This window comes from Tamandua tetradactyla, chromosome X, assembly GCF_023851605.1.
Source record: "Tamandua tetradactyla isolate mTamTet1 chromosome X, mTamTet1.pri, whole genome shotgun sequence".
Taxonomy (NCBI): domain Eukaryota; kingdom Metazoa; phylum Chordata; class Mammalia; order Pilosa; family Myrmecophagidae; genus Tamandua; species Tamandua tetradactyla.
The window spans coordinates 33,437,182-33,461,146 of record NC_135353.1 but is presented as its reverse complement, the minus strand read 5'-3'; the positions used below and the strand labels follow the sequence as shown (position 1 = coordinate 33,461,146).

At 42.4% G+C, this 23,965-nt stretch overlaps 1 protein-coding gene across 1 annotated transcript; it reads left to right on the top strand.

The window, feature by feature from the left end:
* Positions 1-11,967, top strand: RAB33A (RAB33A, member RAS oncogene family). Its single transcript, XM_077145278.1, has 2 exons — positions 1-393; positions 11,423-11,967. Exons 1-2 carry the CDS (start codon positions 136-138, stop codon positions 11,876-11,878), a joined length of 714 nt encoding a protein of 237 aa, XP_077001393.1. The 5' UTR covers positions 1-135; the 3' UTR covers positions 11,879-11,967.
* Positions 11,968-23,965: the final 11,998 nt, after the last annotated feature.

Sequence of the window (23,965 nt, the reverse complement as noted above, 5' to 3'; positions counted from 1 at the left end):
ACACGGGCGGACACACACTCACACACGCTCACAAACACGCACAAAGCTCGCCCGCCTCGAGCGCACGGACGTGGCCGTTTTCTTTGTGTGGAGCCCTCGAGGGGGGTCGGGGGGCCCCGGTCCTGTCCCGGGGAGATGGCGCAGCCCATCCTGGGCCATGGGAGCCTGCAGCCCGCCTCGGCGGCTGGCCTGGCGTCCCTGGAGCTCGACTCGTCGTTGGATCAGTACGTGCAGATTCGCATCTTCAAAATCATCGTGATCGGGGACTCCAACGTGGGCAAGACCTGCCTGACCTTCCGCTTCTGCGGGGGCACCTTTCCCGACAAGACTGAAGCCACCATCGGCGTGGACTTCAGGGAGAAGACGGTGGAAATCGAGGGCGAGAAGATCAAGGTGATCCAGACGGTCAGGTCCGGGAAGGGAGGGGTCTGGGAGGGGGCCTCGCCTGAGACAGCGCTCTAGAGGTTGTAAACGTGCAGCGCTGGGCTGGGTCTCGGCTCGCTGAGCCCAAGACCCTGGGCACCTCCTCATCCCTTTCGCCTCTCTCAGTGACCCGGTTCCCACTTCACCCTTATTTTTAGGGCAGGCGGGAGCGGTTGCATTTCTTGCCCTTTACCGCCAGGCAAAGCATCCTCGACCCTGAGCTGGGAGCAGCGGCACCTGTGGGCAGAGGGAGGTAGGCGGCATCTTTCCGTCCTGGTCTGTGGAATGGATCCCAAAGCACTTTACACATCTTGAGCTGTCTTCTATCTCTTGAGTGCCTATAGGCTGCAAAAAAAAGAAAGAAAGAAAGAAAGAAAGAAACCACTTTGGCTAAGCCCTGAGGCATTAGAGGGGAGGAAAGGATGAAAATCCATAGATAATGAAAGCTGCTTTATTTTAAATTACAGTTTAGAGGCAAGATTAGGGCTGAGCTGGGTTGGGGATGAAAGGAGGGTGGTTCCGGCACAGATCCGTGAGCCATTTTAAAGAAATTTAAACTGGGCCACCCACCAGTCCTTCCTAATAGACAAAACTTTTCTTTTGGAACAGTTCCCCTCAAATGAGATCTCCTTTACTTATCTAGGCATCCAATGAATGGCCTATTATTAATTCTGTTGGGTCAGGGTATTGTCTTCAGCAGGCCTTTGTAAAAAACTGGAGAGCAATTCATCTGAGAACCAAAGGAAGTGCCTTGGAGCACCCATTAGTTTATCAAATATTCTTGTCTGACTGTTGTCACCTTTAAGTCTGTCGGACAGGAACATTTCAATGTGCAGGGCATGGTGGGAGGGAGGATATGACAAGGGCAAGTTCATGTGTCAGGGGCAGGCAGAGTTATGGGCAAGAAGGGAAAAGGAAGCACCTGAAAAGGCACCGGGGACACTGAGGACCAGCTACACCAGATTCCCAGCTGGCCCTTTCTGGGCCCTAGACAGGATCAGGGTAAAAGTAAACCTTCTTGCCATTCAACAACCAATGTGATTCCAAGGCCTCTCTGCTGGGTGATGTGGCGAGAAGGATCAAGTAACAGGGAAGATCAGCAAAACATTAAACCGTGCTAGACTCCTGACTCTTTGGTAATTAAAAGGAACGTGTTTTAAAATGGCTACAGAAACTTGCCGAAGGTCCTGGACTCCAGGAAGATGGGCAGCTCAGTACTGGCAAGGGAGAGCTCACAAAAATGACTGAGCCCTAGGGGCAGGAAGACAGGGCATGGTTCTGACATTGTGATCTTTGTATGCCCCTTGCATTTTGGGGAAATTGTTCCGTTTCCCTTTAAAGGCAAGGTAGGTATCAATTTCTATCCCTTCCTAAGACTGTTACATGGATGTTTGTTGGGTTAGGACTTCTTTAATGGCAGGCTGTATGATTCTGGAAATCCCAAAACATGCCCTTTTCTTAAATCCAAAGTTGAAATATATTTGTGTAACCCCTTAAGATCCTTAAAATTCAATGCCACCACTGGTTTAAAATGGCATTGAGCCAAATCATTTATTCCTTGGATTTAAAAGGAGGGAAATAAGTCCATCTGAAACTTAGATGGAGGAAAAAAAAAGAAGTGTTTGGGAGTCTAAGAAACAAGGGAAAAGGGAGAAAGAAGGGAGAGGAGAGAAGAAACCTAGGAAGCGGGGAATGGGAGGTAAAAATGGAGAGAAAGTCACCACCAAGGGCTTTGGGGGAAAATTTAAAACCATTCTTTCCCTTCTAACACTCCAGTACTTAGTCAAACTGGACTTTACAGTCTCTGCCAAAGATGCCGGACTTTTTCCCAAAGGGCAGACCCTGGAACAGTGTGACTCACTGCAAACAGAGCTTAGCACAACACCACGTGCAGATAAGTGCTTAATATGGGTTTTTTGGGGAAGACGATATCTTTCAGGAGGGCAAAGCCTTGTGACACGGCTCGTGGAGGAGCCCCCATGAGCGCAGATTCTGAAAGAGCTCAGAGTGAGGAACGGGAGTTCTGAGGTAGGGACCCTGCCTCTGGGACAGCTGCTACAATCTTAGGGCCAAAGCTGGCAGGCAAGAGGCTAGCATGTCCGAGGGAAGATGGCAGAGCAAGGCAACTGGACAGCTGGCCTGTAATATCTAGATGGGAGGAGATTCTGCCCCATGATTTCAAGGATTAAGTGCCAAAACCACGCTAGGAGGTGACTGCCAATGGCTCCCCCTTTGAGGGAGAGTGAAAAGTGACAGGGCAAGGTAACCCCAGACCACTACCATAAATGGAAGGCTGTCAGGGTCTAACATACCAAACCCTCACAGGAGAAAGGAAAAGCGCACTCAGCCAGCTCTTCTCCCCAGTCCAGGAGTATGGTGTGGCCTCTACCTAGCTGCCTCCCTGTGTCCCAGGGTAGCATATCCATCACCTCCTCATGGGGTGACTGATTTGTTTATTTGGGGCTGCTTACTTAATTACCAGGGCCAGCCCCAGGGGGTGGAAGCCCCCTCAGTGTTTTTCCAATCGCTATTCTCCCACTCCATCTGATCATACCATTTCTAATCCTGGGTTTCCTGGTTAATGTGATCATCAAAGAAAGCTTCAAGTGAGTAAGCAATAAGAAACTTTGATGTATTCAATAAACAAAGAGCCCAGGTGAGGTACTTTACATATATTACCTTATTTGATCCTCACAACAACCCATTTTAGAGATAGGAAAACTGATGTTTAGATAGATTAAATGATCTGCTCAATGTCTCATGGATCTGAGCTTCAGCCTTGGTCTCTAGAGCGCAAGCACTTCACCGTCTCACCATACTGCCTTCCCTGGGACAGGGCCAGGATTTCAACCCAGACTCAGAGCCCATGCTCTTTACCACTGCATGCTACTCTAGGAGGCAATATACAGCCCCGGGAAAGTGTGGAAAGGGGAAGGTAGAATGCCAGACAAGCAGCCTAGGGTCTCTTCAAGTCCCGGGGCCCAAGGACCCAGGAGCCTCCAAGATATCTCCTTCAAGTACACACAGGAAACCGAGCTGAGTACTCAGGTTTTAATTTTTTTCACCTTGACTGATTCACATTGGGTGTGAGGATCAGAGAATGTCCAGAGATGGCAGAGACCTTAGAGATTCTTTAGTCCAGAGTCCTCCCTTGATAGATAGGAAACTAAGGCTCAGAGAGGGAAAGGAACTTGCCCAAGATCACACAGGATCAGGTGTAGCACTCGGGTCTCCCAAGCCACTTTTTTTTGGTATACTGTATGATGGGGGTCACGTTTCATTCTTTTCCCATGTGACTATCCCATTTTTGCAGCACCATTTGTTAAATTTTTTTTTTGGTAGGGGGGAATGCATGGGCTGGGAATTGAACCTGGGTCTCCTACGTGGCAGGACTGACCTACCTTTGTACCCCTTTCTAGGTCACTTTTAAGTGCCCTTTCCACATATGCTGCCTGGCTTAGAAGGTTACATAAATCCCCACTCTGGGCTAGTCCCATGTGCCACCCAACCCACATGGTGACCTCTGAGGGAGACTCAGAAGACATCGTAAGAGAAAGCTGACAATCTTTCCTGACATCAGCCTAAGAAGGGTGAAGGCATCCTCCAAAATCTGGAGCTTCCCTTAATGACCATTATGTATCTGTTACCTACAGGTTTAGCTAAATCCTATTGTATCTCAGTCTAAAAGTGTTGGAAAATGCTAAATCGGGATGTAGTGGAGGGGAGTCTCAGAAACTAATTTTTGAGCAATTCCTTATGAATTCTCCTTTCTAGTTTAGTTTCTCCCATAGGCTGGGCACCCCCTCTGCCCAAGCCCACAGGATCAGGCAAACGGCAGGTCAGCAGTGGCTGTGGGCAGGTGAGGCCCAGGACTGTGAATTTCTCCTCCTCTGCTTCTCATTTGTAAAAATACCTTCCTGTGTTACATTACTGAGTGGACGGAGGCTGAGCTAAATGTTCCCGCGGAAGCTGCCTGCAGTCAGAATGACATCATGTCTTCCTTGGGGCTTCTGAGCTTCCATCTCCTGCCAGTTAGCTTAATGGTTAATTATCTGTCAGTGTGTGTTTCTCTGTCTCCCTTACTGCCTCTTTCTGTGCAGTAGTTTCTCTTTGTCCTCCTTTGCCATTCTCTGTGCAACTGTGTGTGTGTGTGTGTGTGTATTTGTGTGGTTCTTAGATGCAGATGGGGCAGTCCAGCTGGTTGGAAATATTTGTTTTAAACTTTTCCCATCATCCACTTGGGCATCCTCCAAAGGTTACAGATGTATTTGTCTCCCTTTAGCCACTTCTACCCTCCCCCATTGGCCTCCAACAAAAGAACCTTCACGCCTCATATATAGAAAGATGTTGGATATGTTCCTTAGGGAAAAGAAATACCCATGTTAGCTAAGAGCATGTGCAGGGGGTGGGGGGCTTGCTGAAGCATGCTCAGGCAGGGATCGCCCCAGGAAAATGGTTAAAAGGCTAGATTTATCTTTGGCAGCTGTCAAGGTTGTGTCCCTCAACCCTCTTGCCTTACCCCCATCAGTTTGGACCTGTCCCCGGCCACCCATGGCATGTTGTGGGCGTTCGTCTCTCCCCACTGGAATTCCCTTGCCTTGGATCTATTTCATCTTCAAGAAGACAAGCTTTCCGTGCTTTCCAGGAGGCCACCAATGACCCAAGGAGCACTACTACCAGGAGAGGGCTGATGTGCCTTCTGAGGCAAGACTAATGACTAATATTTGCAGAGCACTCCATATTTTGCAAAAGCTGTGATTTCAGGTGATCCTCTCAGCAACCATGGGAGGCTCAGGTTCCCACTGTACAGATGAGGAAAGTAAGGCTCAGCTCAAGAGAGGTTAACTGACTTGGCTAGTAAATGGAGGAGCTGCGGCTGGAACCCAGGCCTTCCGATTCCAAAGCTACCGCTGTGTTTCCAACACCCTCTCTAGGACTTGTCCATCCAGATTTAATGGTGGAAGTTTCGGGTCAGGGAGGAAGGGAGAGTGCGTTTTAGGCCTTGGGTCATGTACTCACAAATAATGCTACTCCTCACTGGATCCCTCCAAGATTGCAATGGTTACCTTCATTTTCCAGATGAGGATACTGAAGCTAGGGAGAGTAAGTAACTTGCCTAAGGACACCTAACTAGTAAATGATCAGGTGGGCTGTGATGTACGCTAGGTTGGTTTGATTACACTGTATCCCACTGGCCGTCCGAGAGAAAAGGGTGTGCATCTGGCTGAGGGGCAGTTGTCACCCCTGTTCACCTTCTGGGTGAAGTTACCACAGGGAAGGAGGAATAGGTGAGAGAAGAGCCAGCTGCAAAAGGGGAAGGCGATGCTTTCGCTCTCTGGCAGGAGCCAGGGCTTTATGAGGATGCTGAGAATAGGAACACAGAACCCCCAGGGAAAATAAGATCGTTTCATGTGTCTGTAGCTTTCTGATGGCTCTGAGACCATGCCACTGCTTCCCCGCTCAGCTCTCACCACAGACAGGAGAGCAAAGAATTTGAGGTGAGGTTTCTAAAGAGCTGGATAGGAGCAGTGACTACAAATTAAATTCTGAGCCTCTAAATAAAAGTTTCAAGGCTTCCTGTACTATTGGAAAGGCAAAGTAGGTCTCCTGCAAAGAGGGCCTTCCCCACAGTTCCGACAACTTGGATGGTACACACAATTAGGAAACCAAAGAAAAGCCAAACAGCCAACCTCCCCAGCCCCCAACACCTCACACACTCCCACCCGTGTTCCTGCTAGTGGCAGGTATTTTTAGAGTCCTGAGCTCATGGTGTTAAAGCATCTGCCACATGCCTGAGGGCTGGTAGGGATTCAGCATCACTCAGAGGCAAGAGGCGAGTTATCCATCACTGTGGGGTGGGGGGCAGCGGATCAGAAGCTGGGTGGTAACAATATTCTTGTGATATACCTGCCTGCTTTTCCGCTGACCTCCATTCATTTCCTGGCCTGCTCGTCTTTTCTTCCTGCTCACAGATAGAAAATGTTTTCTGCCTCAGCTCACAGAAGCAAGTCAGCCTTCTCCTTTTAAAGGATGGGTCGACTCGTGTTTTTCTGTGTAACCAAAGTCAGATGTTTGCTCTGAAATAGCCTTGGCAACTACCTAGGATGTCAGGCTGTTTATATTCTTGGCAGCTCAGTCCAATAACGCCTTGCGATGATGACAGTCGGGATGATGAGTGATCTGATGCAGAAGACAGCTTACAGTTTAGCTAAGGAGATGCAGAGAGCCCTGGTGGAACAAGCAGAGAACAAATAAGCATCTTCTAAGTGGTGCGGTACAAAGTGCAATAGAAATTCCTAAGTAAAGAGAATGGCAGAGAAGCTGGAGAAGGTTGAAGGAAGAAGGTGGAAGCATGAACCAAGCCTTGAACAATGAGTGAGGTTTAGATGGGGCAGTAAGGGGGTAGCCAAGTCGGTAGGGGAAGGGCTGACTAGCATGACCTAGATAACTAGTACAGAGGAGGGAATGAACCAGGTGTAGCCGAGTAGTTTGAAACTAGGTTGGGTGGGGTCAAATCACGGCAAACAAAATTTTCCATTTGATGCCACATGCAGTGGAAGGCGATGGTAATTTCCTGAAGAGGAGGATGACATGCTGATATAAGTAGGAATTTAGGAAGGCTAGTCTAAAAAGCAGTATGTGGGAGGTAGTGGAGTGCAGGCATCCAGGATCCAGGAGACTTTGCTACAAAGCAGGAATGAGGAGAAGAGGGTGTGGCCTACAGACACGAAGATAGATATATGAGAAGGGGCAAATCTAAAGGTCGTGCCAAAGGAACTTGGCAATCATGTCGATAGAGGAGATCAAGGGGAGCCTGGACAATGAAAATTGATGTTCAGAATGATGACTCTGGGGCCCAGTAAGATTTTCACTCTGCAAAGAGATTCAATTATATTTACTAGATTATACTTACTGACTGCTAACTCCAAACAAAGGCTATACTCCGTTTTAAGAGCCATAGTAGTCAATTAGTGGCCCTAATCAAATTTTCTTTGATAACTGAGAATTGTAAAGGGCCTTGGGACCATCATTCTGAGCAGGAATTTCCCTCATCCAAGGCTTTGGCTGTATAAAGGGAAATAGACTGGGTTGAATGTATTGACCCCAGGGTATCCCCCTGGGACTTGTTTCTTTGCATACATTACCGATATCAGCTTCCCCCACCCCGACCTCATAATTTGGCCTCCCTTCCAAATGCTGAGATGCAGAAGAAAAATCCACTGAGCTAAATGAGTTTTTACATATCAATGAGGTAAATATATGGCAATGAGATAGAAATAAATGAAGACTTTGGGCAGTGCAACGGTGGCTCAGTGGCAAAATTCCTGCCTGCCATGCCAGAGACCTGGGTTTGATTTCCAGAAGAAAATAAAAAATGGAGACCTTAAGAATAACTTTGTCTTCTTTGAAAAGTAATGCAGGGCCGGCCATGGTGGCTCAGCAGGCAGAGTTCTTACCTGCCATGCCGGAGACCTGGCTTCAATTCCAGGTGCGTGCCCAAGCAAAAAGTAATGCAAAATAAACAAAACAAAATAATGCATGCTTGCGGTAAAAAATTTGGAAAATATAGAAAGTTATACAAGAAAATAAATATCACCTGCAGTCGCATTGCCTGTAAATAACCATTAATGGCATGGTGTACACATTTCTAGGCTGTTTCGATACATATGTCTGTTCATATTTTTTTTAAATTGGGAACATGGCGTTTGAAAAATTTTGTATCCTGCCTTTTTCATTGATTTGTATTTTGTGAGAATTTTCCTTTATTCTTTGGAAAGATTCATTTTAACAGCTGCATAATATCCCATTGGACGGATACATGCACTTTAGCTACTCCTCTCCTAAATGAACATTTAGGTTGTTTCCTGTTTTTAGCAAAGTATAAATAACACTATGATGAAGATATCTTTACAAAGTTTTTTACTTTTTTTTTTCTTGCATGGGCTGTCTCCACGAATTGAACCCGAGTCTCCAGCATAGGCAGGCTGCCTGCTGAGCCACCATTGCACTGCCCTCTTTACACAGGGTTACCACCTTTCTGCGACTTCTTTCATTTAAAACAATTTTTTTTAATTATTAGAACAGTTGTAGATTTTCAGAGACATCATGCAGAAAGTACAAAATTCCCACCTCTCTCCCCACCCCCCCAACCCTATCCCAGCTGTTTCTTTTGTGCAGATTTCTGGAAGTGGGAGGAGTCAGGCTCTAAAGAGTTTTGAACATTTGTAAGGTTGTGGATGAGATTGCCACATTGCTCTCCAAAAAGGTTGACCAAGGTACATCCCAGTTTTTCTTTTCTTTCTTCTTTTTTTGAATGTAAGATAGCTTTATTAACTACTTAACTATAGCTCATTTTATCATCAACCCGGGCATTAAGAAAATTAGACCAAATTAGATCTTTCCATAATGGGTAGACAAGTTGACTTAACAAAACTTAGCAGTCCCGTAGCCAGTTTACAAGACATCATTTTGGAGGTCTTTCTGTTTAGACATAGATGGAAAATATCTTTTTCAACAGAATTTTGTTGTTCGTACAAAATATTTTTTTAAATACTGTAAATTGTAGTTATGGGGTTTTAGTCAAACAAATTCATGTAGATTCTAGCTGAGAAAATGAAGAAACAAATATCAGTAAATTTAGCTTTGAATGTTACATGTATTATCAGTTGATCCCTTTTCAAATCATATTAATACCACAGCCCAAATATGTAAATATTAACCCAGTAAAAAGAAAAAGGGATAAAATTTATTTGTCCTGGAAGTTCTGAGTCAGGGCAATTTACAGGTATCTGAGAAATTCTTACATTTCTGGGTTGACAGGGTGACCAACAGAGAGAAGGCAGGATTGGAAACGGTCTGCAAATGGAAAATGAACTGTTTGATTATGCCACCCAGCAGGCAAACTGAAAATGTATGGATCAGGTGTATGACATTATCCTTTGTTCAATTTAGCCAGCACTTACTATTTTTAAATTTTTCTCATGTATTTTATTAGTAGCAGCAATAACCAAATATAATTTTTAAGATGTATTCCTTTTCCTTTATTGTGTAACACAATGATCATATAATTATTACTGAATAGCTCTATCATTTTTTTAATTTTATTTTTTTAATACCAAAAAACACAAAGCAAATGTAAACATTACTATTTTGATCATTCCATTCTACATATATAATCAGTAATTCATAGTATCATCACATAGTTGCATATTCATCATCATAATCATTTTTTGGAATATTTACATCTATTCAGAAAAAGAAATAAAATGAAAACAGAACAAAAATTTATACATAGCATACCCCTTACCCCTTCCTTTCATTGATCACTACCATTTCACTCTAAATTTATTTTAACATTTGTTCCCCCTATTATTTATTTTTATTACATATGTTCTATTCATCTGTTGACGAGGTAGATATAAGGAGCATCAGACACAAGGTTTTCACAATCACATAGTCACATTGTGAAAGCTGTATCATTATACAATCATCTTCAGGAAACATGGCTACTGGAGCACATCTCTACATTTTCAGGCAGTTCCCTCCAGCCTCTCTATTACATCTTGAATAGCAAGGTGATATCTACTTAATGTGTAAGAATAACCTCCAGGATAGCCTCTTGACTCTGTTTGAAATCTCTCAGCCATTGACACTTTGTCTCATTTCACTCTTCCCCCTTTTGGTCGAGAAGGTTTTCTCAATCCCTTGATGCTGAGTCTCAGCTCATTCTAGGATTACTGTCCCACGTTGCCCAGAAGGGCTGCACCCCTGGGAGTCATGTCCCATGTAGACTGGGGGAGGGTGGTGAGTTTGCTTGTTGTGTTGGCTGGAGAGGGAGGCCACATCTGGAATAGCTCTATCATTTAAAAAAAATTTTTATTCAAAAAACCAATCAACATGCCCTCACAAAAGCTCTAGAATTAGCAAAAGAAAAACGAGTAAAAAAATAAATAAATAAATAAATAAATAAATAAAAAAAATAAAAAACCAATCAACATACAACACTAACATTCTCAACATACAAACATTCCATACTTGGTATGCAATCAATGGCTCACAGTATCATCACATAGTTGTATATTCATCAGCATGATCATTTCTCAGAACATTTACATCACTCCAGAAAAAGAAATTAAAAGGAAAAAGAAAAACTCATACATACCATACGCCTTACCCTTCCCTCTCATTGACCACTAGTATTTCCCCCTTCCCAATTTATTTTAACATTTGTTCTCCCTATTATTTATTTATTTTTAATCCATAGTTTTTCTCATCTGTCCATACTGTAGATAAAAGAAGCATCAGACCCAATGTCTTCAGAATCACACAGACACATTATAAAAGCTCTATCATTATAGAAATCACCTTCCAGAAACAGGGCTTCTGGAACACAGCTCTATAGTTCCAGGCACTTCCCTCTAGCCTCTCAAATATACCTTAAACTGAAAAGGGGATATCTATATAAAGCATAATGATAACTTCCAAGATAACCTCTCGACTCTGTTTGGACCCTCTCAGCCACTGACACTTTATTTTGTCTCATTCCTCTCTTTCTCCTTTTGGTTGAGAAGGTTTTCTCAATCCCTTGATGCTGAGTCTCAGCTCATTCTAAGATCTCTGTCCCACATTGCCAGGAAGGTCCACACCCCTGGAAGTCATGTCCCACGTAGGGATGGGGAGGGTGGTGAGTTTGCTTCCCATGTTTAGCCAGCACTTATTGAACTTTTAATGTTCCGGGTACTGTTCTCAACCCTGGAAAACATAAAGGTGAGAAAGCCATGGACCCTGTCCTCAGAGAAGCAAGGGCAGAGACAAACCGTTTTTTCCACTAAACACTTTAAAAGAAAAAGTTTGATAAGCCCTGAAACATACTTCTCAGAGATCTATTGCCTGCATCGATGTGGTAGTGTCGTCTTTTGTCAATGCCAGCACAGCACATTTCCTCCTATCCGTTCAGCTTCCTTGGCTGACTCCAGCTACGGGTGTTTGTATCTTCCAGGTCCAGGTGTGGGACACAGCGGGCCAGGAGCGCTTCCGGAAGAGTATGGTGGAACACTACTACCGCAACGTGCACGCGGTGGTCTTTGTGTATGACGTCACCAAGATGACATCCTTCACCAACCTGAAAATGTGGATCCAAGAATGCAATGGGCATGCTGTACCCCCACTAGTCCCGAAAGTGCTTGTGGGCAACAAGTGTGACTTGAGGGAACAGATTCAGGTACCCTCCAACTTAGCCCTGAAATTTGCTGATGCCCACAACATGCTCTTGTTTGAAACATCAGCCAAGGACCCCAGAGAGAGCCAGAACGTGGAGTCAATTTTCATGTGCCTGGCTTGCCGATTGAAGGCCCAGAAATCCCTGCTGTATCGTGATGCAGAGAGGCAGCAAGGGAAGGTACAGAAACTGGAGTTCCCACAGGAAGCCAACAGTAAAACTTCCTGTCCCTGTTGAAACCAAATGGTGTAAATACAACATAAATTATCACTGGAGTTTTTTCTTTCCCTCTTTTTTTTTTTTTCCGTGCCTGCATAAAGCTGACACCTGCTTGTTTCCATACAAATTGATATGAAAATAAAATTTGTATAGATTACCACATGCCCTCATGTCGTGCTTTCCTCCAAGAACACAATTCTGATTGTGATGAGTAGAAGCGGCAACTTGCCCTGCTAGGGTGACATACTCGTGCCCCTACGAGCCTTTCTCTGTCACCTGGGATTTTCATGGCTTGAGTCTCTTCTTCAGGACTAATTCATTTTGTCACTCCGCATCATCAAATGGGCAGAAACACCAGGAGGGCATGAGACACAGGCCAGATATGTTTTTCTAGAGGGGCCAATGCAGTTGATGGGATAGAGAAGCCTTGAGAGGCGATTTTGACTCATCAATGTTTCTGATGGTCCCTAGATATATGTCTTGGATGTCAAGAGTAGACTGCTTTCTCCTTATTTCCAAAAGTTTAAAAATAAAAAGTCTTTTTTTTTTCCACTGCCCTTCCTCAGATGGGGCGGAGTTCAAGCTAAGGAATACCTATTATGCCCCAGATCTTGGCCGGGTGCTATGGAAGATACTTAACAAGTAGAGGAAAGATCTGCTATCTTCAAAGACCTTATATCTAGTTGACGGGAAATAAAAGTTAGATGGCGATATCGTCAAGTATGAGGCCGACAGCACCATGTATTCAATAGCTGGGAAAGTTCGCAGAAAAAAAAAAAAGAACTTATTCTGTACGTCAAACAGATTAAAAGGCTGGGATTGTTAAAGAGGAGGGGAATGGGCAGAAGTGAGGAGGCAGGAATGAATTTGGTGGTTGGGCTGGAGGACGAAGGCGAGTCTGACCCAATGACAGCTCAGCAGCCAGAGCAGGGAGCATTTTCCTCTGGCAGGCATATGCAGGTCTGCCCCCAGACAGCACAGGGCAACCCGCACCAGATGTGCTTCTAACCTAAACAAATAACAGCCTGTCGGGTCCTGCTGGCTTGTGTCAGCAGCACTCTTCCTCCCGCATTGGCCAATACCCTCCTCCCCACTCCACTCTCACCTGACCTGCAGGCTCAGCCCAGCCCCAGTCGGGTTCTCATTATGTGGCTTCTGCCTGGATCCTCATCTTTGGAACCTGCCTAGTACTGCAGTTTGGGCTACGTTTTCTTGCCAGTTGTCCCCATACAATGCTCTGCCCCTGTATCTCACCCCCAAAGGGCTAGGGTCCTGTTGTCAGTTGATGAACGACCTGCTGGAACCCCTATTGCTATACTTCTCTCCTGATGGAATGCCCCAGCAACTTGTGTGGGACTCCAGATGCTGGCTCCTGACTTGCTGTTGAAGCATCTTTTGGCCCCTATGATCCGACTGCAGGGCTGGCCGCCTCTGCATTGATGCAGGTGCCCTTGTCCATCCTCCTGAGTGGATTTCAGTCCAGGTCCTGGCCCTTCTTGGTGTGCCTCTTTCTGCTGTACCACGGCCAAGATATGACAACACGCTGAATCCTCTAACCAGAATTGCCTCTTCTTACACCTGGATTGCTTCTGACACCTCTTAGATGTTCGACAAACATTTCCTGAGCATCTCCTATGCATCACTTTTCTAAGCTCCAGGGATACATAGGGAAGAAAAATAAAATCCAGCTCTCATAAAATTTCAATGTGGGGACACAGACTCTAAATAAGAAATGAAATAAAATCATATGAGATGGTGATAATGACTCTAAAGGCAATGAAACAGGGTGAAGGATAGAAAGTTAAAGAGGGGAGAGGATGACAACGTACTAGATAGAGTGGTTTGAAGAGATAATGTTTGAGCTGAGACCTTAATGAAGAAGGTCTTAATGAAGAAGAGCGATTGAGATCAGTGGGAAGAGAGTCTCAAGCACAGGCAACTAAGAACAACTGAATGAAGGCTAGCTGTGCTGAGAAAAGTGAGCAAAGGAGAGAGTAGTGGGAAATGAGGTAGAGAAGTAGGTAAGGCCAGGTCAAACTTCCCTCTAGGCCAATGCAGTGGGAAACCAGTGGAAGCTTCTACCATCATCTAGATTTGGTAACCTTTGGAAAGATTCAGCAGGCTTGTTGACTTATGTGTTGGTTTGAAAGGATGTATGTCCCCTAGAAAAGCTGTGTTTTAATCAAAATCCCATTTCATAAAGGCTGAATAATCCCTATTCAACACTATGTTTGAAACTGTAATCAGGTCATCTCTCTGGAGATGTGATTTAATCAAGAGTGGTTGTTAAAGTGGATTAGGTGATGACATGTCTCCACCCATTTGGGTGGGTCCTGATAAGTTTCTGGAGTCCTATACAAGAGGAAACATTTTGGAGAATGAAGGAGATTCAGAGAGAGCAAAGCAGAATGACATAGCCACGAGAAGCAGAGTCCACCAGCCCACCACCTTTGGAGATGAAGAAGGAAAATGCCTCCCAGGGAGCTTCATGAAACAGGAAGCCAGGAGAAGAAGCTAGCAGATGACGCCGTGTTTGCCATGTGCCCTTCCAGATGAGAGAGGAACCCTGACTGCGTTCATCATGTGCGTTCCCAGATGAGAGAGAAACTCGAACTGCATTCACCATGTGCCCTTCCACTTGAGAGAGAAACCCTGAACTTCATCAGCCTTCTTGAATCAAGGTTTCTTTTCCTGGATGCCTTAGATTGAACATTTCTATAGACTGGCTTTAACTGGGACATTTTCTCAGCCTTAGAACTGTAAACTAGCAACCTATTAATTCCCCCTTTTTAAAGCATATATATTGCTTTCCAATATATATTGCATTCCAGCAACTAGCAAACTAGAACAACCTGTAAAAGGGAAAATCCTTTACTTTTTCTTAGCTCCTCTGACAGGGATAGATATCTCCTCCTGGGTGGTTGCTGAGTATAGACCGCCTCAGGGCTGCCACTTCCATGCTGGCAGGGGTGTACTTCCAAAACCAGATCTAAAACCTTTCCCCAGACTAGCACCTTTTGGTCCTCCCAAGGCTGTGGCCATTTTGCTGTGAATCGGAGGCATTCACCAATCCCACCCTACCAATCCTGTGCCTCAGCTACGGGATCCTGACTCCCCCCCACAGTGTAAGATTATTCTCCCTGGGGACAGTCAAGGAGTCCTGGGGGGAACAAATGCTAAAATAAATTTAGTTCGAAATGCTAGTGATCAATGAAAGCGAGGGGTAAGGGGTGTGGTAGGTATAATCTTTTTTTCTTTTCTGTGTTCATTTTTTTCTGTTGTCTTTTTATTTCTTTTTCTGAATTGATGCAAGTGTTCTAAGAAATGATGAATATGCAACTATGTGATGATATTGTGAATTACTGATTATATACGTTGATGTTTTATTTGGTTTGTTAAATTTTTTAATTAATAAATAAATTGAAAAAAAAAAAAAGGAACATGGCCACCGGAGCACAGCTCCACATTTGCAGGCAGTTCCCTCCAGCCTCTCCACTACATCTTGACTAAAAAGCTGATATCTATTTAACACATAAGAATAACCTCCAGGATAACCTCTCAACTCTGTTTGGAATCTCTCAGCCATTGACACTTTATTTTGTCTCATTTCTCTCTTCCCCCTTTTGGGTGAGAAGATTTTCTCAATCCCTTGATGCTGAGTTCCAGCGCATTCTAGGATTTCTGTCCCATATTGCCAGGAAGGTCCGCATCCCTGGGAGTCATGTCCCACGTAGACAGGGGAAGGGCAGTGAGTTTGCTTGTCGTGTTGGCTGAGAGAGGCCACATCTGAGCAACAGAAGAGGTTCTCTGGGGGTGACTCTTAGGCCTAATTTTAAGTAGGCTTAGCCTGTCCTTTGTGGGGTTAAGTTTCATTTGAACAAACTCCAAGATTGGAGGCTCGGCCTATAGCTTTGGCTGTCCCCACTCCCTGTGAGAATATCAAGAATTCTCCACTTGGGGAAGTTGAATTTCCCCCTTTCTCACCATTCCCCCAAGGGGACTCTGCAAATACTTTTTTATTCACTGTTCAAATCGCCGTGGGATTTATCGAGGCATCACTCTGGACAAACCTACAAAATCTCATGCCCTACACAGGGTTCCAGGTACTATGGTGTTCGATTAAGCTGTCCTCATAAGTTATATTAGGAAATGCACTAGTCAAAATATAAATTGGCAAGCGCCTCTTAACCACAGACAGCCAAGTGATGGCTGAACCTTAATCTAAACACCTTCACGCTGTGAATGCCACTCTGGACTCAAGACTCGGAGCTTGCTAGGCTAAAAAAAACACATTACGCGGCTGCTGATCGCCCCCTGCTGGTAGAATTCATGAAGTTAGGAACGTGTTTAGCGGTAGGCATTTTCTCCCAGGTACTATTCCCCCGGTTGGAAGCCCGTAACAGAAGGAGCTAAGCCTGGTCCCAGCTTGGGCCACAAGACACCTGGAACTAGAAGGGTTACCCTTATACAATGAAATGGGCTGAGGGTGCACTGAAGCTACCTTCACCAAAACCCTGGGGACTTAATTCTCTTAAGGGAAATCCATGGGCCCTGGAACAACTAGGCTGGCGGCAGGGAGGGAAGGGAGTCATAGACAAGCACCTCACCTTTCTAGGGCGATAGATTTGAATCTGGGTGGGTAAATAGCTCTGGTAGTCCAAGCCACATCATTGGAGGCACAGAGAGATTCCCCTAACTCATGATGCAGTTAAAATTGAATGAGATCCTAGAATGAGCTGGGATTGAGAAAACCTTCTTCTTTTTTTAAAATTAATTAATTAATTAATTTTTTAATTTTTAATTTTTATTTATTTATTTTGTTTATAGAGAAAACCTGCTTGACCGAAAGGGGGAAGAGAGAAATGAGGCAAAATAAAGTGTTAGTGGCTGAGAGATTCCAAACAGAGTCGAGAGGTTATCCTGGAGGTTATTCTTATGCATTAAATAGATATCACCTTTTTAGTTAAGGCTTAACAAGAGAGGCTGGAGGGAACTGCCTGAAAATGTAGAGCTGTGTTCCAGTAGCCATGTTTCTTGAACATGATTGTATAATGATATAGCTTTCGCAATGTGACTGTGTGATTGTGAAAACCTTGTGTCTGATGCTCCTTTTATCTACCTGATGGACAGACGAGTAAAACATATGGATTAAAAATAAATAAATAATAGGGGGAACAAATGTTAAAATAAATTTAGTAGATTGAAATGCTAGTGATCAATGAAAGGGAGGGGTAAGGGGTATGGTATGTATGAATTTTTTCTGTTTTCTTTTTCTGAATTGATGTAAATGTTCTGTGAAATGATCATGATGAATATACAACTATGTGATATTGTGAATTACTGATTATATATGTAAAATGGAATAATCATATGGCAAGAATGTTTGTTTGAATGTTGGTATGTTTAATAAATAAAATAAATTTTTTAAAAAATTTAATGAGAAATGGACCTCATGTCTTGACATGACCCTGTGGTTGGTCCTTAATCCTTTTCCCAGCAAGAAAGTAAGAATTGTGGCCCCCACACTTAACGTACTAGAAGAACTTCAGGTAAAACATAGAAGTAAACCTGGACCTACCTGACCCTTACCCACTGTGCTGGTTTGAAAGGAAGTATGCCCTCTAGAAAAGCCATGTTTTGATCAAAATCCCATTTCCTAAAGGTGGAGTAGTCCCTATTCAATACTGTATGTTTGAAATTGTAATCAGATCATTTCTCTAGATGATGTGATTTGGTCAAGAGTGGTTGTTAGACTGGATAAAGTGACGACATGTCTCCACCCATTTGGGTGGGTCTTGATTGGTTTACTGGAGTCCTATAAAAGAGGAAACATTTTGGAGAATGGGAGATTCAGAGAGAGCAGAGAATGCTGCAGCACCACAAAGGAGAGAGTCCACCAGCCAGCGACCTTTGGAGATGAAGAAGGGAATCGCCTCCCGGGGAGCTTCATGAAACAGGAAGCCAGGAGAGAAGGCTAGCAGATGATGCCATGTTCCAGCTGAGAGAGAAGCCCTGACTGTGTTCGCCATGTGCCTTCTCACTTGAGAGAGAAACCCTGAACTTCATCGGCCTTCTTGAACCAAGGTATCTTTCCCTGGATGCCTTTGATTGGACATTTTTATAGACTTGTAATTGGGACATTTTCTCAGCCTTAGAACTGTGAACTAGCAACTTACTAAATTCCCCTTGTTAAAAGCCATTCCGTTTCTGGTATATTGCATCCTGGCAGCTAGCAAACTAGAACACCCACCAACCGCTGGTTGAAATCCTTGATGCATCAGATAGAGAGGAAGTACCTCAGGTGCTGCCCCACCTACCCTTCCAGGGAGATCATTATATGGGAAAGATAATATCAGACCTAGTCCAGTTTTTGGTCTCTGTACCTCCAACTGAAACACCCACAGTTATTAAAGGCAGCAAACATTTATTCTTTACTATGCATTAAGTACTATATTATGCGCTTAACATGGATTGTCATGCTTAATCTTTTTTTGATATATAAATTCTTTATTTTATTTTATTTATTAAACATACCAACATGCAAATGCAAACATTCTTACCATTCTAAGATCATTCCATTCTACACACATAATGAGTATGTTTTACTCATCTGTTGACAAGGTAGATAAAAGGAGCATCAGACCCAAGGTTTTCACAATCACACAGTCACATTGTGAAAGCTATATCATTATACAATCATCTTCAAGAAATATGGCTACTGGAACACAGCTCTAAATTTTCAGGCAGTTCCTTCCAGTCTCTCTTGTTAAGCCTTAACTACAAAGGTGATATCTATTTAATGCGTAAGAATAACCTCCAGGATAACCTCTTGACTCTGTTTGGAATCTCTCAGCCATTGACACTTTATTTTGTCTCATTTCTCACTTCCCCCTTTCGGTCAAGAAGTTTTTCTCAATCCCTTGATGCTGAGTCCCAGCTCATTCTGGGATTTCTGTCCCACATTGCCAGGAGGGTCCACACCCCTGGGAGTCATGTCCCATGTAGAGAGGGGGAGGGCAGAGCGTTTGCTGGTCCTGTTGGCTGAGAGAGATGCCACATCTGAGCAACAAAAGGGGTTCTCTTGGGGGTGACTCTTAGGCCTAATTTTAAGTAGGCTTAGCCTATCCTTTGCAGGGTTAAGTTTCCTATGAACAAACCCCAAGATTGGGGGCTCAGCCAATTGCTTTGGTTGTCCCCACTGCTTGTGAGAATATCAAGAATTCTCCACTTGGGGAAGTTGAATTTTCCCCCTTTCTCACCATTCCCCCAAGGGGACTTTGCAAATATTTTTTTATTCACTGTTCAAATCACTCTGGGATTTATTGGAGCATCACTCTGGACAAACCTACAAAATCTCATGCCCTACACAGGGTTCCAGGTACTATGGTGTTCAATTAAGCTGTCTACGTAAGTTATATTAGGAAATGCATTAGCCAAAATATAAATCTTGTACCAAATAAACATTTTTTTGCTTTAGTCTCTCATATAAGTTAAAGTTTTAAAATGTTAATTACCATCTATTTTCAACATCCTGCAGTATTGACATTCCTTTGTTCTTCCTCATGCAAAAACATTTTTAAATTTGTACCTTTAGTCACTATCGTTATACACTCTAGGCATTCCTAGATAATACCGTCTCAGTCTTTATCATATATCTTTCCTTCTGATTTCATTTGTGCCCACAGCCCTCCTCCATCTATCATTTTCACATTCAGCTTCATCCAGTGTTCTAAAATCATTGTATTACAGTTAGGACAGTTAGGTAGTATTGTGCTATCCATTTCAAATTTTTTACAATCAGTCCCGTGGCACCGTCTGTATCCCTTCAGTTCCAATTACCCAATATCTACCCTATTCCTATCTCCTGATGGTCTCTGTTACCAAATGAAGTTTTCCAATCGTTCACCAATGTCAGTTTATATCAGTGACCATACGGTATTTGTCCTTTTGTTTTTGGCTAATCTCACTCAGCATAATGTCCTTAAGGTCCATCCATGTTGTTACAAACTTCATAATTTTATTCTGTCTTACAGCTGCATAATATTCCATTGTATGTATATACCACAGCTTGTTTAGCCACTCGTCTGTTGATGGACATTTAGGCTGTTTCCATCTCTTGGCAATTATAAATAATGCTGCTATAAACATTGGTGTGCAAATGTCCGTTTGTGTCCTTGCTCTCATGTCCTCTGAGTAGATACCTAGCAATGGTATTGCTGGGTCATATGGCAATTGTATACTTAGCTTCCTGAGGAACCGCCAAACTGCCTTCCACAGCGGTTGTACCATTTGTCATGCTTAATCTTCACAGTAATCTCTGAGGCATAGAATGATCAAAGCATTGCACCCAGGGTCACACAGCTGCCAAGTGTGAGAGAAAGGTGTAAACCCAGGTCTTTCTAACTGCAGATCTTCAACCACAATGCTGACTTCTCTAGTTCTTCTCTACTTCTCTTAAACCTGAGGAGGAAGTGCTCCTGGGTCTGAGGCTAAGGCCTCCACCTCAGCTTCATTCAGGACCAGGTGGCATTAGTTGATGGGAGCTGGTGTTGGATGCCAGGTTTTGAGCTGTTAAACTAACCCTTTCAAAAAAAATTTTTTTATTGACAAATCTTCACAAATATACAGTCCATATGGCGTACAATCAGTGGCTCACAATATCATCACATAGTTGTGTATTCATCACCATGATAATTTTTTGAACATTTGCATCACTCTGGAAAAAAGAAATAAAAAGAGAAGAGAAAAAACTCATTCATCCCATATCTCTTACCCCTCCCTCTCATTGACAACCAGTACTTCAATCTACCCACTTTCTTTTTTACCCTTTACGCTCCCCCATTATTTATTTTTTATCCTTATCTTTTTTTTTTACACATCTGTCCATACCCTGAATGAAAGGAGCATCAGACACAAGGTTTTCACAATCACACAGTCACACTATAAAAGCTATATCACTATACAATCATCTTCAAGAATCAAGGCTACTGGAACACAGTTCAACAATTTCAGGTATTTCCCTCCAGCCACTCCAATACACCATAAACTAAAAAGGGATATCTATCTAATGCATAAGAATAACGTCCAGGAAAACTCTCATCTCTGTTTGAAATCTCTCAGCCACTGAAACTTTAGTTTGTCCCATTTCTCTCTTGCCCCTTTTGGTCAAGAAGGCTTTCTCAATCCCATGATGCCAGGTCCTGGCCCATCCCCAGCAGCCAAGTCCCATGTTGCCAGGGAGATTTACACCCCTGGGAGTCATGTCCCACATAGCGGGGAGGGCAGTGGGTTCACTGCTGAATTGGCTTAGAGAGAGAGGCCACATCTGAGTAACAAAAGAACTTCTTAGTTTATTGAATTTGAGGTGCTTCTGAGACATCTACATGGGGAGGTCAAAAGGTTACTGGATATAATAATCTAGAGCTCAGGGTTAGCGATATAAATTTGATATAGTTCCTGGTTTTACATAATTGAAACCATGAGTGCAGATAAAACAGTCTAAGAAAAAATGGGAAGAGAAGGGGCATTGGATAAGTAAAATTATGCACACACACAAAATGATATTAATAAAAATTCCTATTTCATTGAATTGTAATTGGGATTAACTAACATCACACATATGAAAGCACATGGCAAACTGTAAGCACCAAATCTGTTAGCTATTACTATTGCAATTGTGTATCTTATAAAAAATGCTCCTAGGGGATCTGTGTACAATTGTTTACCTTCTTGTTTAAAACCATTTAACATGATATAATGGGTATTACTTATTACTTTCAGAATACAAAATCTCTGACAGTTATAACAAAGGATGAACAGCTGCTAATGATATTTTTAAAAAGAGTATTTTAAGAGAACTTTTTGCACCAATTGACAGATGGGAAAAAATGACCTCTAACATCCTTTGCAGTTCTCAATTCCTATGAACAACAACAAAAATAGAGTGAATGTGCACTAGTTGTTTTATTTTTTTTATAGCTCTATGTATTTCAGAACATCTACGGAGATAATGATGTTGCAGGCTTCTGGGTAAGGGCTGCTTATTTGCCTGTGGATCACAAGGCAGCTTTGAATAGTGCAGATTTTCCATTAAAGAATATGCTCAGATTTGACTAAAACTGAGACAGGGAAAACAATGCTTCTGTAATGTGAACCATAGTACCTGATACTTTTCAGAATAACAAGTTATCTCAGTTTTCTCATCTATAAAATGGGGTTGAAAGTCACCTTTATGGATTTTTTAAAGACTTCAATGAGATGGCATGTGTAAAATGTAGTTTGGAGATAATCAATTATATAGCATACCTTATTAAATTCCCCTGATTTAAGGGGCACTAGGAAGCAATGAAAATGGAAGATCAATTAAATTCTTTCCAATTTCCAATTTCCTTTAAAATAATATTTGTTTAATATATCCATGTATGTAGTACTTTTCTTCTTTTATATTATTCAGAACTGAGGTGGCTTGGCAATAAAGTTAGTAAGTGAAGGGCCGGGTTTTCAATTCTGGGATTTTTTTTTGTTGTTGTTATTTTTAAATTTAATTTTTTTATTAATTAAAATTTTTTTTAAATACCAAAAAACACCAAGCAAACGCAAACATTCATAACTTTTGATCATTCCATTCTACATATATAATCAGCAATTCACAATATAATCACATAGTTGCATATTCATCATCATCATGATTTCTTAGAACATTTGCATCTATTCAGAAAAAGAAATAAAAAGAAAACAGAAAAAAATTCATACATACTGTACCCCCACCCCTCCCCCTCACTGATCACCAGCATCTCACTCCAAATTTATCTTAACATTTTCAACTCTGGGATTTTGACTTGACAATTCTCTTTTCAATGTACTTTGCTTAAGACAAACTTGGAAGTCCTAAAAACATTACATAAACTTTTAAAATCATTTCAAATTGTGGCCTTAAGGATGTCTTATTTAATCAATAAAAGACAGGCAACTGGTTTAAATAGTCTGGGTTTTCCAAGCTGATGGTGTATACTGATTCACCAAGGATACTTACGCGCTAAGCATCTGAAGATTTGCTAGATAGAAATATTCCATTCTATTCCCAAACTTTTATCAAGAAGAAGAAATTTGCAGAATTTAAAACTTTACTTCTATGTTAAAATGAATCTCTTCAGGTAGATATATTGGAGAAGACAGAAGAGGGAGAAGATGGAGAAAAGGGGCAAACAGAGAGAAAAGCGCAATTCCATGACTGTCTCTAACTTCTGAGAAAAATAGGCATTTTCTATTCATTTCAACATCTACAAAAGAAAAGGCCACCTTTCTACATCTAAGGACAATTACACATTTTTGAAAAATTAATAGCATTTGGAAGAGGAGTCAAGAGTTAATTCCTGTAAGCATTAATAAAAATGTTTCCTTTAGGAAAAGGGGGAACAGTGAAATGAGATAAAGTGTCAATGACTGAGAGATTCCAAACAGAGTCGAGAGGTTATCCTGGAGGTTATTCTTACGCATTAAATAGATATCACCTTGTTATTCAAGATGTAATGGAGAGGCTGGAGGGAAGTGCCTGAAAATGTAGAGCTGTGTTCCAGTAGCCATGTTTCTTGAACATGATTGTATAATGATATAGCTTTCACAATGTGACTGTGTGATTGTGAAAACCTTGGGTCTGATGCTCCTTTTATCTACCTTATCAACAGATGAGTAAAACATATGGAATAAAAATAAATAATAGGGGGAACAAATGTTAAAATAAATTTAGATTGAAATGCTGGTGATCAATGAAAGGGAGGGGTAAGGGACATGGTATGCATGATATTTTTTCTGTTGTCTTTTTATTTCTTTTTCTGAATTGATGCAAATGTTCTAAGAAATGATCATGATGATGAATATGCAACTATGTAATGATATTGTGAATTACTGATTATATATGTAGAACGGAATGATCAAAATAGGAATGCTTGCGTTTGTTAGGTGTTTTTTGGTATTGGAAAAATAAAATTAAAAAATTAAAAAAAAATTTTCCTTTAAAGGAGGAGTTCTTTGAACTCAAAAGGAATGTTTTCTTCCAAAATAGATAGGATTCTGCTCTCACTTTTGAACAAGGAAGCATTGTTTCAT